This window comes from Molossus molossus, unplaced genomic scaffold (genome assembly GCF_014108415.1).
Source record: "Molossus molossus isolate mMolMol1 unplaced genomic scaffold, mMolMol1.p scaffold_m16_p_15, whole genome shotgun sequence".
NCBI lineage: Eukaryota > Metazoa > Chordata > Mammalia > Chiroptera > Molossidae > Molossus > Molossus molossus.
In genome coordinates this window covers 20370636-20387140 of record NW_023425350.1, presented here as the reverse complement: position 1 = coordinate 20387140, position 16505 = coordinate 20370636, and the positions used below count along the sequence as shown (strand labels likewise).

General features: G+C 39.9%; 1 protein-coding gene across 3 annotated transcripts in view; it reads right to left on the bottom strand.

Moving 5' to 3' along the window:
• SPAST (spastin) overlaps nucleotides 1-16505 on the bottom strand; it is a 62211-nt gene that overhangs the window by 21315 nt on the left and 24391 nt on the right. For all 3 annotated transcript variants that reach the window (XM_036262805.1, XM_036262806.1, XM_036262807.1), the window contains exons 4-7: nucleotides 10385-10480; nucleotides 3667-3854; nucleotides 2182-2315; nucleotides 1809-1902 (exon numbers count right to left, since the gene is read on the bottom strand). In XM_036262805.1, coding sequence (XP_036118698.1) covers nucleotides 1809-1902; nucleotides 2182-2315; nucleotides 3667-3854; nucleotides 10385-10480 — 512 coding nt within the window. The remainder of the gene's footprint in view (nucleotides 1-1808; nucleotides 1903-2181; nucleotides 2316-3666; nucleotides 3855-10384; nucleotides 10481-16505) is intronic.

The window sequence follows — 16505 nt, the reverse complement described above, 5'->3', positions numbered from 1 at the left end:
CTGCATTTGCTAAACTTACGTAACTCCAGCAAAAAGTTAGCCCAATATAAAGGCTACAATATGTTGCCCCAAAGTGTTGTCTGAGGTGGTACAAGAGTTAAATTTGATTTGTATAAAGACAAATACTTTCTATTTTAATAATTCTCAAGTTATGCCCTGGCCGGTTTGGCTCAGCGGTTAGAGCATCGGCCTGCGGTCCCGAGAGACCCGGGTTCGGTTCCCGCTAAGGGCATGTACCTCGGTTGCAGTTTGTCCCCGGCCCTGGTTGGTCGTGCGGGTGGCAGCCACTCGATGTGTCCCTTTCACATCGATGTTTCTCTCTCTCTTCCTCTCTCCCCCTCCCACTCTACCTGAACAAAAAATAGAAAAATGTCCTCAGGTGAGGATAAAAAAAAAAAAAAAAAAAAAAAAAAAAAAAAAAAATAATTCTCAAGTTATTTTACTGTGTATTATCAACATTTCAATTAATTTATCAAACCAGTGATTTCATGTACACTGCTGCTTAGAATGAATAAGAAGTATAAAACAAAGAAAGCAGACTTGAAAATATTCAGTAAGTTCCAGTACAGTTAGTACTCATGAGTTGTAACAGCATGAAGTATCATTAGAATAAGTGAGACCCTGGAAAAACAGAGCCACAAGACCTTCACACATTCATCGAAAAATGCAATGTGCCACACATCATCTATTTTCACTAGGTCGTGTAAATGAATCCAGAAGACTTGAAGGTTCAATGAGAAGAGAAATAACAGACCCGGAAGTGGATCCTGAGATTTATTTTTGCAACATTATCAGAACAGCACCAAGTATGCAATCTGTGAATTGTGAAAATCCAAAATAGTGCTAAGTATGGACAATCAAATATTTATTATTAATTGCAAGTATGCCTAACTTCCTTAGTGAGTGTAAAAATATGGGATGGGCCCAGGTGGTGTGGCTCAGTGGACTGAGCATCATCCCATGGACTGAGAGGTCCCAGTTCGATTCCCAGTCAGGTCACATGCCCGGGTTGCGGGCTCCATCCCCAGTGGGGGACATGCAGGAAGTGGCTGATCAATGTTTCTCTCTCACATAGATGTTTCTGTCTCTCTCTACCTTACTCTCTATAAAAAAATCAATATATACATTTAAAAATAAATACGTAAAATAAAAATTTAAACATGGGATGAAAAGTTAGATCCCTACCCATCATTCACTAGCTTTCTACTTACTTTCATGACTTAATATCCCTGAAAAGAATTCTTTTAAAACCTGTTCTTCAATCTTAGACTTAAAGAATAATTTTATTGTAATTTCTTTTTCCTCCAATATGATTTCTTGCCTTTTTTTTAATCCTCACCCGAGGATAATTTTCCATTGATTTTAGATAAAGTGGGAGGGAAGGAGAGAGAGAGACACATCGACTGGTTGTCTCTCGCATGACCCTGACCAGGGCTGGGGCTTGAAACACAACCCAGGTACATGCCCTTGACCGGAATCAAACCTGTGACTCTTTGGTCCGCGGGTCGACGCTCTACCGCTGAACCAAACCAGCTAGGGCTGATTTCTGTCTTTTAATTTTAAATCCCTCTTACCTTTATCTCCCATACATGTTAAAATGGGTTGGGAATTAGGAATCCTTATAGTCCTTCTCCTCGCCTATAACAACTAGTCAACATCAATTGCTAGTGTTATTTTCTTAAAAAACAAACATTAAATGTACTGTTACCTAAATTAATCATTCTAGCATAGCTCATATACTTCTTTACTGCTACCGTAGATTCAATAATAGATAATATTATAGAAAAATGACAATATACAGTCCTTACCTCAGGCCTCAGAGAAGGAAGAATGACAATTTCTTGCAATGCTTGTTTTGCCAACTCTTGACCAGCTATATCATCAAATTTAACAGCCGTTCCACTAAGAAACAGAACTTCAGTTATCTCAATAGAAATATACTTCAGCTATTATAAAATGAAGTCTAAGCTCTATGAAACATGGTCATTTTTATGTTAATTGTGAAACAACAGTTAAATCAGTAAAACAATGATTGTCTACATATAGTAATTAAAAATCATCATAAAAATTAAATGTAAATTACACAAGGTATTTATTATCTATTTCACTCGTGATAAATTTTATAAATAAAATTCAAAAATAAAAATTGTAAAATAGAACACTTTAGATGGCAAAACTTACTTGTCCACAATTTCATTCATTATAAGGTTAGCAAGGTTGTTGTCCACATTTCTAAAATTCTTCAAGTCTTTCTTTTTACGAGCAGCAGTTGTTGGGGTAGAAGGTTTATTTGTTCGATTTGTTTTTGGTGTACTCTTAAAGGACACAAAATTTTAATGTGAAAATACAACCTAACATTTACAGTTTTTATAAGTGAATTAATTTTAAAGTTCATAGAATTGAAGGTTTAAAAATAGGAAAAAGAGCTGGGCTGGTGTGGCTCAGTGGTTGAACATCGACCCATGCACAAAGAGGTCACCGGTTCGATTCCTGGTCAGGGTACATGCCCAGGTTGTGGCTCAATCCCCAGTGGGGCGCATGCAGGAGGAGGCCAATCGATGTTCATTCTATTCAATGTTTCCATCTTTCTCTCCCTCTCCCTTCCTATCTCTCTAAACATCAATAATAAAAAAAAAAAATTTTAAATAGAAAAAAGAATGTAAAAATCCAAAAAAAGTGTATTTACTCCAAGGTAAAATAGTATTTACTATAGAATTGCATTTGGCATGAAGTGGGTTCATAAAGGATTTTATCCAGAAATTTAGTCACTGTAAGATAAAAAGGCTGGCCCCTCTGGCCTGGCTTCAGTGGATTGGGCGTCATCCCAGGAACTGAAAGGTCCCGGTTCGATTCCTGGTAAGGGCACATGCCTGGGTTGTGGGCTCAATCCCCAATAAAGGGCCTGCAGGAGGTAATGTATCTCTCTCACATTGATATTTCTCTCTCTCTCTTCCTCTAAAAAAATCAATAAAAACATATTTTATAAAAAAGATGAAAAGGGTCTATGACAATACAGTCATATAATTCTGATCCATGTTAGAATTGTAACAAAACTCTAAGCACGTTTAATGTTACAAAACATTTACATAGGTTTAATTAAAAGAATAAATCTAAAATAAACTATATAGCATTATATAAAACTGGATAAGCAAATTTACTGTAAATAAAGCCTAATTAGGTCCAAAAAGGGGGGAAATTAGCCCTGGCCGATTTGGCTCAGCAATTAGAGCGTTGGCTTGTGGTCCAGAGAGACTCGGGTTCGGTTCCCGCTAAGGGCATGTATCTCGGTTGCAGTTTGACCCTGGCCCTGGTTGGTCGTGAGGGTGGCAGCTGCTCTGTGTGTTCCTTTCACGTCGATGTTTCTCTCTCTCTCTCTCTCTCTCTCTCTCTCTCTCTCTCTCTCTCTCCCCCCCCTCCCTCCCACTCTATCTGAACAAAAAATGGAAAAATGTCCTCGGGTGAGGATAAAAAAAAAAAGTGGGGGGGGGGATTAGATAGGCTTTTTAACAGCAAGCTTCCCTTATAGATTAAAAACAAATTACATTAAATTTTGTGGAAACATTATTTAAGGTATTATAAAATACTTGTAATAAACTGAAACAAACATATAATGTTCAAATTTTTCTATTTCCAAAAGCATAGCAATTAAATTCTGTCTCCAAATACCTTGTGAGTGGCAGCTGCAGGACCAGGTCCCTGTCTCACTCCAGAAACCATGGATAAACCACTGCAGCTAGGTGCTCTGTGGTGGCTTGAAAGACCTGTGGATCCAGCTTTCATAACTGTTTTTGAACGAGGCAGTGAATTACTAGTGTGTGTTAAGGGATCTTTTCGTTTTGGAACCGCTCCACTTTCTAATAAGGAAATAGCAAAATCATTGTGGTTAGAAAAATTGCTGTTAAACATTGTAAAAGACTACAGAACAGTACAAATTTGTAAAACTAATTTGTAAAAAAAAATATTTTTAATTTCAAGAATAGTTCAAAATAAGAATTCAATTAGAATATATACTAGAGGGTTCACAGAAGTTGTCACTGGGTAGATGAGATTATGGTTATTTAGTTTTTTCCTTTTCTTGATGTATATTTTAATTTTCTTATAAAGATGTATTTGTAACAAAATGAACTTTATTTGTAGGGCAGGAGGAGGATATAAAAGGGTTACCAAGCAAATAAAGTTGACAAATAGTTAAGAAAGAAAATATAGTACAGGCATTAGGAATAGGTTGTACACTTCCGGTCAAGATGGCAATGTAGGCCAAAGCAGTATGGAGTTCTCCCACAACCACATCAAAGTTACAACTAAACTACGGAACAACCATCATTCAAAACCACCTGAAATCGAGCTAAATGGAAGTCCTACAACTACGGAATTAAAGCATCAGCCACATCGATACTGGTAGGAGGGGTGGAGGTGGACAGGCTGGTCCCACACCCACGTGTGGCAGATAAAAATCAGGAGGGACACCCTCCCTGAGGACTGAGGGATCCCCGTCCCACACCAGGCACCCCGCTCAGGGTTCCAGTGCCAGGAAGAGAGTCCCCATAACTTCTGGCTGTAAAACCAGCGGGAACTGAGGCTCAAGGAGGCTGAGGCGGTTGGATCCCCAGGAAGCTCCTCTTAAAGGGCCTGAGCACAGACTTATCAGACTCACTCCCTCTAAGGTTGGAGGGGAGGTAGCTTATTGCGCCAGAGACATACAGGGAAGAACTGAACTGTTTGGCATTGGAGCAAGGGCTGGAGAGGGGGCTTTCTCCAGGACAGATGTGCTGTCAGAAGCATTTGTCCCTTTGGTGAGCCCTTCCCTGGGGCGGCAGACAGCTGCCACATCTGGGACTCCAGCAACCTGGCTCACACTGTTGGCCCTGCCCTGGTGATTCCCTGAGGCCCCGCCCCACCCAACTTTCAGGCCCACCCAAGCTGTTGCCAGTTGCTTAACCATAGTATTGGCCTCTCTTGGATCCTGCTTCAGGTTTTCCAAAATTCTTTCAAACAAGCAGCATCTGGTCTCAGATAGCCCCATACCTCTCGTTTAAGTAATACATAGAAACAAACACAGGAAGGTGGCCCAAATGAGGAGACAAAGAAACAGGTCCCAAATGAATGAAAGGAACAAAACCCCAGGAAAAGAACTAAGTGAAATGGAGATAAGCAACCTAACAGATGTTCAAAATACTGCTTCTAAGGATACTCAATGAACTTAGTGAAAACTTAAATGAGCTTAGTGAGGGCCTCAAGAGCATAAAAAAGGACCAGTCAGAAATGAAGGATGCACAGTCAGAAATAAAGGAGGCACTAACTGAAATAAAGAATAATTTACACAGATTCAATAGTAGAGTAGGTAAACCAAGAAGCAAAACATCGATTTGGAATCTAAGGAAGCAAAAAACACCCAATCAGAACAGTAAAAAGAAAAAAGAATCCACCCTGGCCGGTTTGGCTCAGCGGTTAGAGCGTCGGCCTGTGGTCCAGAGAGCCAGATTAGGTTTCCACTAAGGGCACATACCTTGGTTGCAGTTTGTCCCCGGCCCTGGTTGGGGTGGGTGGCAACCACTCGATGTGTCTCTTTCATGTCGATGTTTCTCTCTCTCTCTCCCACTCAATCTGAACAAAATATCGAAAAATGTCTTCGGATGAGGATAAAAAAGAAAAAAGAATCCAAAAAAATGAGGAGAGTGTAAGGAGCCTCTGGGACAACTTCAAGCGTGCCAACATTCGCATCTTGGGGGTGCCAGAAGGAGAAGAAAGAGAAGAAGAAATGGAAAACCTATTTGAAACAATAATGACAGAAAACTTCCCTAACTTGGTGAAGGAAACAGACATACAAGTCCAGGAAGCACAGAGAGTCCCAAATAAGATGAACCCCAAGAAGCCCACACCAAGACACATCATCATCAAAATGCAAAAGGTTCAAGACAAAGAGAGAATCTTTTTTTTTTTTTTTTATCCTCACCCGAGGACTTTTTTTTTCCATTTTTTGTTCAGATAGAGTGGAAGGGAGAGAGAGGGAGAGAGAGAGAGGGAGAAACATCGTCGTGAAAGGGACACATTGAGTGGCTGCCACCCTCATGACCAACCAGGGCCAGGGACAAACTGCCACCGAGGTACGTGCCCTTAGCGGGAACCGAACCCGGGTCTCTCTGGACTGCCGGCTGACGCTCTAACTGCTGAGCCAAACTGGCCAGTACCAAAGAGAGAATCTTAAAAGCAGCAAGAGAAAAGCAGTGAGTTACCTACAAGGGAGTTCCCATATGACTGTCAGCTGATTTCTCAAAAGAAACTTTGCAGGCCAGAAGGGAGTGGCAAGAAATATTCAGTAAGAACCTACAACCAAGATTACTCTATCCTGCAAAGCTGTCATTTAGAATCAATGGCTATATAAGACTTTCCCAGACAAGAAAAAGTTAAAGGAGTTCATCACCACCAAACCGTTATTATATGAAATGTTGAAGGGTCTTTTTGAAGAAAAAGATAAAATATATGAACAAACAAAATGGCAATGAATACGTATCTATCGACAATGGAATCTACAAACAAAATGAACAGGCAGAACAGAAACATTCTCATAGATACAGAGAACATTTTGTTGGTGCCAGATGGGAAGGGAGTTGGGGGAATGGGTGAAAAAGGTGAAGGGATTAAGAAGTACAAATTGGTTGCTAGACTGACAAACCTCAAAGGGAAGGGGGTCAGGTGGGGGGTGGGAGGGTGGGGGGATAAACCAAAAAACTTATATGTAACCAATGGACAGAGACAACAGTGTGGGAAAAGGCAGAAGGGGGCCGGGAGTGGAGAGGAGGAGTCAATGGGGGAAAAATGAGGAACATCTGTAATACATTCAACATAAAGATTAAAAAAAAAAAAAGACTACAAAATGGTAAAAAAAAAAAGTCCATGGTCTGTGCCCACCAAGAGCTTTTTTATTTTTAAACAATCATTTTTTTTAAATGTAAAGGGTATAAAGATGTAGTTTTTAGTAAGCCAAGAATTTTACGTGCTGTATTATATATGTAAATAAATATGTATAGAATACCTTCAATTAAGTCTAAAAGATTACCTGATTTACCTAGAGTTCTTTACATAAAAACAAACAAAAAATGTTAAAATCTCACTGCTTCCAAATAATATTTTTATATACAATGTTTACCCTGAAGACAAATGTTAAATCAGTCAGCAAATTCAGTAGCCTAGAGAAAGAAAAAAAGCCTAGTTTTTGCTACTGTCATCAAATCCCTTAATATGGTTTAAGGAAAGTCAAAAGAAGAAAGTTCAGAGTAGACTAAGGTGATCAAAAAGTTTGATTACATTTATTTACAAATAAATGTAAAGTTCTGAACCACATACTCAAGGAACTAATGGTTAGTGACCATAAAAGTAGAAGCAGGAAAGCCATTTAGAAAAGGGAATGACAATAGCAAAAGCAAAGATGTGAATAAAAACAAGATCTGTCGCCCTGGCCAGTTTGGCTCAGCGGTTAGAGCGTTGGCCTGCGGTCCGGAGAGACCCAGGTTCGGTTCCCGCTAAGGGCACGTACTTCGGTTGCAGTTTGTCCCCGGCCCTGGTTGGTCGTGCGGGTGGCAGCCACTCGATGTGTCCCTTCACGTCGATGTTTCTCTCTCTCTCTCTCCCTTCCTCTCTCTCTCCCTCCCACTCTATCTGTACAAAAAATAGAAAAATATCCTCGGGTGAGGATAAAAAAAAAAAACAAAAACAAAAAAAACAAGATCTGTCTAGGGTGAATATAAATATTCATTTCAAAGGCACAAAAACTAGACAGAATTTCTTCAGAGAGAAATATACAGTCCTGAGACTACAGATGGATAGAAATTTCCACATGGAACTATGAGAATGACAGCCAAATTTTTAAAAAACTTAAAAAACAATAATTTATTTTAGAGAGAGAAAGGGAGAAGGAGAGAGAGAGCAATAAAGAGAAGCATCAACGTGAGGAGAAGCATCGATCAGTTTTGCCTCCCTTAAGTACCCTGACCAGGAACTGAACCAAAACCTGGGTATGTGTGCTGCCCAGGAATTGAACCTATGAACTTTTGGTGTATGGGATGATGCTCCCACCAACTAAGTCACACTGGTCAGGGCCCAGACTGACTTTTCATAAACAAATAGCAAAGGTCAGTAGGCAGTATGTTCAAAATACTAGGGGGGTGGGGGGGGGTGGTAACCTACACCAATTCTATATCCAGGTGACCTAGCACATAAGAATTGAGGGTATTTTCAGACATTAGAAAGACTAAGAGAACCCTGGTGGAGTAAGTAGCTCAGCTGGTTAGAGCATCATCCCCATAAACCAAGGTTGTGGGTTTGATTCCGGTCAGGGCACATACAAGAACTGAACCAATGAATGCATAAGTAAGTGAAGCAGCAAATTGATGTTTCTTTCTCGCTCTCCCTCCCTGTCTCTTTCTCCCTTCCTCTCTCTCTCTAAAAATCAATAAAAATAAAAAATAAAAAAAGACCTGGAGAGTTTACTATCTACAAACCCACATTAAAAGAACTACTAAAGGTGGTTTCGTGGTTTGTTTTTTTTTTTCATTAAAAAGCCAATAATCACAGAGAAATGAGCTGTCTGTGAAAACAGCCAGAGGCCAGAAGAGGACCTAGCGGAGGAGAGACAGTGGCCATGGCTGAATGCTTTAAAGAAGCATGTAGTCCTGGCCAGTGTGGCTCAGTTGGTTGGAGCATTGTCTTGTATACCAAAAGGTGGCAGATTCAATCCTCTGTTAAGCAAGTACGGAAGGCAACTGATCTATATTTCTCCTTCCCTTCCTATCATCATCATCATCATCATCATCATCATATAAAATATAAGCATGTAGATGTCCTGTGTGTCTGAGTCATCTTGAAAACCTTGTGACCCTGAAATGTAGATATGTTTGCTGCCTCGAGTGCACTGATTCATTGCAGAAGGAGCCCGGCAGGGAGGGTGGACTATTCCCCTTCTGTTCTGTGGTTTCTCAGGACATCACATCTAAAAACCAGCTGGACAGGTTGGTTTCAGAGATCAAGGAGTTAGAACCTTAGCTAAGAACTATTCTGACAATGAAACTATGGATGCAGAAGTTCCGAGTAGATACTATGACTTTAGATATTGACAAAGGCAACAAACTACATCATTTCTGAGGACTTGACGAGTGTCAATAGTGGGTGTTTCAAAAAGAAGTGGAGGGCCAGTGCTGACAGATTCAACTATGTAATTTGTGGCCTGGCCTCTCCTTGGTTCACCTTTGGCCACCATTACTGGAATGTGGAGGTGGGGACCAGCAAAGAATGAAATGTGGGAGTTTGACAAGAACCTGTTAATCGAGAAGGGTTAATTCTACTCTCTGAAATTTGGCTTCTGAACTATGGGTTCAAGAAAAAGAGGTGCCTTCTCAGCAAGCACCGTGCCTTTGACTATTCTCATCATTAGCCCCCATTTATATTGAATGGGGATTTTCTTGGATATGAATATGGGGACCATGTTCCTTTTATCATATTGGTGGTGGATTCCATATTTTTCCATTTCTTAAAATTTCTGCGGCAGAGCCACTGTGTCCATTTTTTTGCTCCTGTAAATCCAATTAAGGATAATCAAGGTTTCCTGAGAATCTGTCCTGTGATAAATTAAGGCACTGCCAGTCTTCCAGTGAATCCTGGGCAAGGCCAATGAACCTCTAACTACAGAAACATTTGTAAAAACTTCTGTGTGCTAATAGCAATAGCCAGGAATTTTTCTGCTTGTTACATGTATGGCACAAAAGTGTAGCAAAAAAATATGGAATCATGAATCATAAACACAAATTAATTATATTAGAAGTTACTTTCCCAATATTAAATACTATGGTTGTTTCTTTGGGACTTGTTTATATTTCTGTCCAATTAACATGTTCTAAACTTTCAGATCAAATTACAAATGTTTTCTTATTTTCTGAAAAATTAACTTTGCGTGTACTGGAGGTTATAAAGTAAATAAAAATTTGGATGTAAGTTGAAAAGAAATACAATTTAATGAGTTTATAAGATGTATATATTGGTGAAAGAGCCACTAACAAATCAAGATATAAAATATTTCCATCAGAGCCAAAAGTATCCTTGTACAATAGAAACAAAACATTTTAAACTTAGAAAAATGAACCTTTGTATTTTATAATTTTAAAAATTAGAGATTACAAAATATGCAAATAAAGCATGTTGAGAATGGTTATACTTTATTTGTTACATGTTTATATACTGAATGACAGGGATACTGTATTTTCAATATAGCCTTGTGCAAACAAAAACCAATCAAAACTATCACTATAAAATCAAATCAACATTATTAGGTGAAGTAGGATTTCACTTTGCATGCAAGCTTTATTATTTTACATGTTAGTTAACCTAAACCCACCTGACTGGAGATGTCCGTTGCGGCATGTCAAGTTAGTACTGTCACTATAGACGTCTGTTTGTGACTTGGAAAATTGCAAAACGGGTTGCAGCTTCTCTATGCAACAGAGGGGGGTAAGAAAGAACAAAATAAACAAAAAGAAAAAATATATAATGAAAAAAAGGTACATGTGAAAATGAAAAATAATTTAAGGTGTTACAAGGTTTGTTACATGATGAAGGGTTTTACATTTATATAAAATTATCCTAAAAAAGTAATTAGCAAAAACTCAGACATTAAAATAGCAACAGAAATTAACAAATGAATGGTTATGTTAAAATATGGCCCTGGCCAGTATGGTTCAGCGGTTAGAGTTTTGGCCGAGTGACTGAAGTGTTTTATTCTGGCCAAGAGCACGTACCTGGGCTGCAGGTTTGATCCCCAGCCTGATCTGGGTCCTGTGGGAGGCAACAAATCGATGTTTCTCTCTCTACCTTGCTCTCTCTCTTCCTACCTCCCTTCCACTCTTATCTAAAAGTCAATGGAAAAATAACCTCGGGTGAGGATTACAAAAAAATATTTGTCTTATTCAGGTTTGGTAACCTAAGGCAGTTCCCTATCACTAGTATCACCAGCAAATATTTTCTGAATATCTCGTATGTCCAAGTCATAGAGTAGAAAGAGCAGCATGGAGATAAATAAATGAAAATGGTCTGTACCATCCATATACTTAATAAATAATTGGCGACTTACAACACAACATTTTTATAAGATTATATAGCACACACAAAAAAAGAGAACATTAAAAAGGCTTTATAGAAAAAGTGGGCTATGAGTTGGCTAGGATTTGAAAAGATAAAAAGAAAGGACATTTCAGGAAAGAAGAACAGCACTTAAATGACAAAACGAAACTATAAGGAGTGTCTAAAAAATGCCATATTTAGCCTGGCCGGTGTGGCTCAGTGGTTGAGCATTGATCCATGCACCAAGAGATCACCGGTACAATTCCTGGTAAGGACACTTGCCCATGTTGTGGGCCTGATCCCCAGTGGGGGGGGGGGGGGGGCGTATGCAGGAGGCAGCCAATTCATGTTCTTTCTCATCGATGTTTCTCTCTCTCCCTCCTCTCCCTTCCTCTCTCTCTAAATTCAATAAAGAAAAATAAATAAATAATGCCATATTCAGCTATCTTTTGTTTTTATCCTCACCCGAGGACATTTTTTTTTCATTTTTTGTTCAGATAGAGTGGGAGGGAGAGAGAGAGAGAGAAACATCAGTGTGAAAGGGACACATTGAGTGGCTGCCACCCACACGACCCAACCAGGGCCAGGGACAAACTGCAACCGAGGTACGTGCCCTTAGCGGGAACCGAATCCGGGTCTCTCTGGACCACAGGCCGATGCTCTAACCGCTGAGCCAAACTGGCCAGGGCCATATTCAGCTACCTTAACATAAGTCAAGCAAAAGATTAAGGCAATAAAGCAAAATGGAAGAAGCATGCTTCAAAACTGTGTTTCCAATACCCTACCATTTGTGCACACTTGTATCACAGTAGTCCCCCTCTATCTGCAGAGGACACATTCCAAGACCCCCAGTGGATCCTTAAAACCACAGATAGCACTGAATCCTGTATATATATATACTACAGTTTTCCTATATATACACACCTATAATAAAGTTTAACTTGTAAATTAGGCAGAGTAACACATTAGTAACAATAACAAAGTAAAACAATTGTAATATACTGTAATAAAAGTTATGTGAATGGTCTCTCTCTCTAATAACTGATCTGATAACTGAGATGGCTATTAAATGACTAACAGGTGGGTAGCATACACAGTGTGGATACACTGGACAAAGGAATGATTCACATCCTGGGTAGGACAAAGTGAGACGATGTTAGATTTCATCATGCTACTCAGAACAGCAGGCAATTTAATTATATATTATTTATTCTGGAATTTTTTATTTAATATTTTTGGACTGCAGGTAACTGAAACCACAGAAATAAAAGCCATAAACAATCCAGAGAAAGTGGTGACAGCTGCTGCCTCTGGGGAGAGAAAAGGAGTGGCTGGGACAGAGTATGAGATGATTGTTTGTTTATTTATTTATTTATTTATTATTTTATCCTCACCTGAGGACATTTTTGCATTTATCTTCAGATAGAGCCGGAGGGAGAGAGGAAGGAGGAGAGAGAAACATTGATATGAGAGAGACACATCGATTGGTTGCCATCTACACAACCCCAACCGGGGCCAGGGACAAACTGCAACCAAGGTATGTGCCCTTAGTGGAAACCAAACCCCAGTCTCTCTAGTCTGCAGGCTGATGCTCTATCCACTAGGCAAAACTGGCCAGGGCGAGATGATTGCTTTCCATACTTAAACTTTGTGGGGTTTTTTTAATCCTCACCTGAGGACATTTTTTTTCCATTTTTTGTTCAGATAGAGGGGGAGGGAGAGAGAGGAAGAGAGAAACATCAACGTGAAAGGGACACATCAAGTGACTGCCACCCTCACAACCAACCAGGGCCAGGGACAAACTGCAACTGAGGTACATGCCCTTAGCGGGAACCGAACCCGGGTCTCCCTGGACCGCAGGCCGATGCTCTAACCGCTGAGCAAAACCGGCAAGGGCTCATACTTAAACTTTTATTTATTTATTTATTTTTAATTTTTTATCCTCACCAGAGGACATTTTTCCATTTTTTGTTCAGGTAGAGTGGGAGGGAGAGAGAGGAACAGAGAGAGAGAGAGAGAAACATCGATGTGAAAGGAACACATCGAGTGGCTGCCATCCGCACAACCGACCAGGGCCGGAGACAAACTGCAACCGAGGTACGCGCCCTTAGCGGGAACCGAACCCCGGTCTCTCAGGACCGCAGGCCAACGCTCTAACCGCTGAGCCAAACCAGCCAGGGATATACTTAAACTTTTAAAATTTTGTGGCATATGCCTATATCATCTACTTTTTAACAATAACCAAAAATTTAAAAGGTTTATTTCAACCCTATCCCTACTTCAAATAACAACAAATTTTCTCAGGATCCAGTCTCTATGCCTACCTAGCACCTAAAGCCCAAGAAGGTAGCAGTTTGAAATTCCTTGCTACTCTACATCACTGCTATACTCTTTTCCCCCATTCAAGTCAATCCATACTGCTAGTTGACAAACACTCTGCTCCACCACTCACTCACTGGTATCAACTTGCTTTAGCTTCAGTTTTCCAACAGTGTCAAGGATTAAATAATATACATAAAGTACCTACTCTATGTCTCATCACAATAGGGGCTCGATTTTACTTTACTATTGTTGAAACATTTCACGTCATAACTGATTTTCTTTAATCCTTGAACAATGGTTCTCAACCTGTGGGTCGCGACTCCTTTGGGGGTTGAACGACCCTTTCACAGGGGTCGCCTAAGACATAACAGTAGCAAAATTACAGTTATGAAGTAGCAACGAAAATAATTTTATGGTTGGGGGTCACCACAACATGAGGAACTGTATTAAAGGGTTGTGGCAATGGAACGGTTGGGAACCACTGTACTAGAAAATCAAAGAATACATGCAAAAATATAGCACATATATACTAACTCTCCTAAACTTCCATTTCTAAGGTCAGACAAGCAGGCGCCATGCTTGGTTTACGGCACACCACACAAGCCTTTGGGACAGGTTAAATAGCAGCTACCCTTTCTGCACAAAGCACAAAGTACTACACAGCTTTTGTATCCTAGAACGGGCTGATACAATATACCTTGGAGCTAGGGTTTTTTTGTTGTTGTTCTTGTTAGTTAGTTAACAGGTAGGTCATCTGATTTTTCTCAATGATAATACTGTTCAAATCACCATACTAAGAAAGAAACCAGTTGTGTTGGCAAAAGACATAAATTAGAAAAAAACACTGATTTGTAAATGTCTCCTTTATCACTTAATACTCTCTTCAATGAAATGTAACAAAAGTTCACATAAATATTCATTATACAGTAAAAATAAACAGAATTTAAATCCTTAGTTATGGTAACTAATAACTAGGAATAAAAGCCATAGAACTTGTTTTTTAAATGTGTAAAGTTTAGTTTTACATGCATGGGAACACACACATACACAGTAGCAGTACATTGCTAATGTGAACCTGCTTCTATTCATTTTTTCCCCCTCACCCAAGGATATTTTTACATTTATCTTCAGACAGAGTGAGAGAGAGGGAGGTAGAGAGGAGAGAGAGGGGGGAGAGATAGAGATAGAGAGAGAGAAACATCAATGTGAGAGAGACACAGTGACTGGTTGCCACCTGCACATCCCCAACCAGGGCCGGGAACAAACCGCAACAGAGGTACATGCCCTTGACCGGAATCGAACCTGGGACTCTTTGGTCCGTGGGCTGACGGTCTAACCACTGAGCCAAACTGGCCAGGCACTTGCTCCTATTCATTTTTGTTCAAGAATGTAAACTTAGTTTAATGCTTCTTTTTAGAATGACTACACATGTGTAATCAATAATTTAAAATAAAACAGTCACCTTGCTTATTGATCCCCTCCCATGCAACCCCCATATAATCATCTATTTTAAAGGGAAATCTTGGCTCTGGCCAGTTTGGCTCAGCAGTTAGGGCATTGGTCCACGAACCAGAGTCGCGGGCTGGATTCTGTTCAAGGGCACGTACCTCAGTGGTGGTTTGTCCTGGCCTTGGTTGGGGTTGTGTGAGAAGCAACCAGTCGATGTGTCTCTCTCACATTGATGTTTCTCTCTCTCTCTCTCTCCCCCTCTCTCCTACTTTGTCTGAACAAAAATGGAAAAATACCCTCTGGTGAGGATTAAAAATAAGGAAAGCTCTGGCCAGTTTGGCTCAGTAGTAGAGCATTGACCTGCAAACCAAAGATTCGCAGGTTTGATTCTGGTCAAGAGGACGTACCTCGGTTGCGGTTCAGTCCTCGGCCCTGGTCAGGGGTCAGGTGGGAGGCAACTGATCGATGTGTCTCTCTCTTCCACTCTATCTGAAGATAAAGTGAAAAAAGTATCCTCGGGTGAGGATTAAAAAAAAAAATCTTACATGACTGTTCTGCTTAAAACCCTTTAGCAGCTTCCCACTACCTGTAGATTAGCACTCAAGCTTCTGTATATGACAAACAAGGCCATCCATGCAATCTAAAATTCCTATCTCTACCAGTACCCTTCCCTACTCACTATACGGTTTCTTGCCCCTGAGTCCATGCTGTTATTTCTTCCTGAACCATCTTTCTCTCAAATATTCTTTTAAAACTTTATCTTTTAAAATCTCTACTTTAGGTTTAACTTTTCCAGGAATATTTCTTCGACACCTATTTCCCCACTCCTACAAAATATTTGTATATCCCATCAGGCAATGGCATGATTTATCTATTTGTATATCTGCCTCCTCCTCTATATCATGAGAGCCTTAAAGAGAGGAACATTTTATCCAATCTATCAGTAAATCTGTTCAACTTTCAAATATAGTCAGGCTCCAAACACTTGTTACTATATCTCCTGATATCACCTTAATCCAAGCCTCTATGGTTTTTCTCCTAGCTTACAACAGTGGTCCTACTAGCTCTCCCTGATTCTACCCTTATGCAACATAGCATCCAGAGTGGTCCTTTTAAAATTTAAGTTAGGTTATGTCATTCCTTTCCTAAAAATCCTTACAACCAGTCCCCATTTCATAGGTGGTAAAAGCTCTAACATCATGGTGGCATATAAGGCCCTTTGTGCTGTGATGCCCCCCATCCCCATTTAGTTCTCTGACCTCATGTCTACAACAGTCTCCTTGCTGGGGCACACTGGCCTCTCTGCCGCTTCTCCAACATGTTGCGTGTGTTTTCTTAAGGCTTTGCTTCAGCTCTTATGTCTCTCTGGACCATTCTTTTTTCAGATACCTGCATGACTAACTCATGTCACCTTCTCAAAGACGCATACCCTGACCATCCTACTTAAAACTAAAAATCCAAACCAAGTCTCTATTCCTAATCCCCTTGTGTTTCATTTTTTCTTTTTCTTTTTCCAATTATGACCTTCTAACATAGTGTATAATTTATTTTTATGTTTATTGCCTACTCTCAGTCTTCCCCTGCTGGAATATAAACTCTATGAAGGAGGGATCCTTGTCTATTATCCT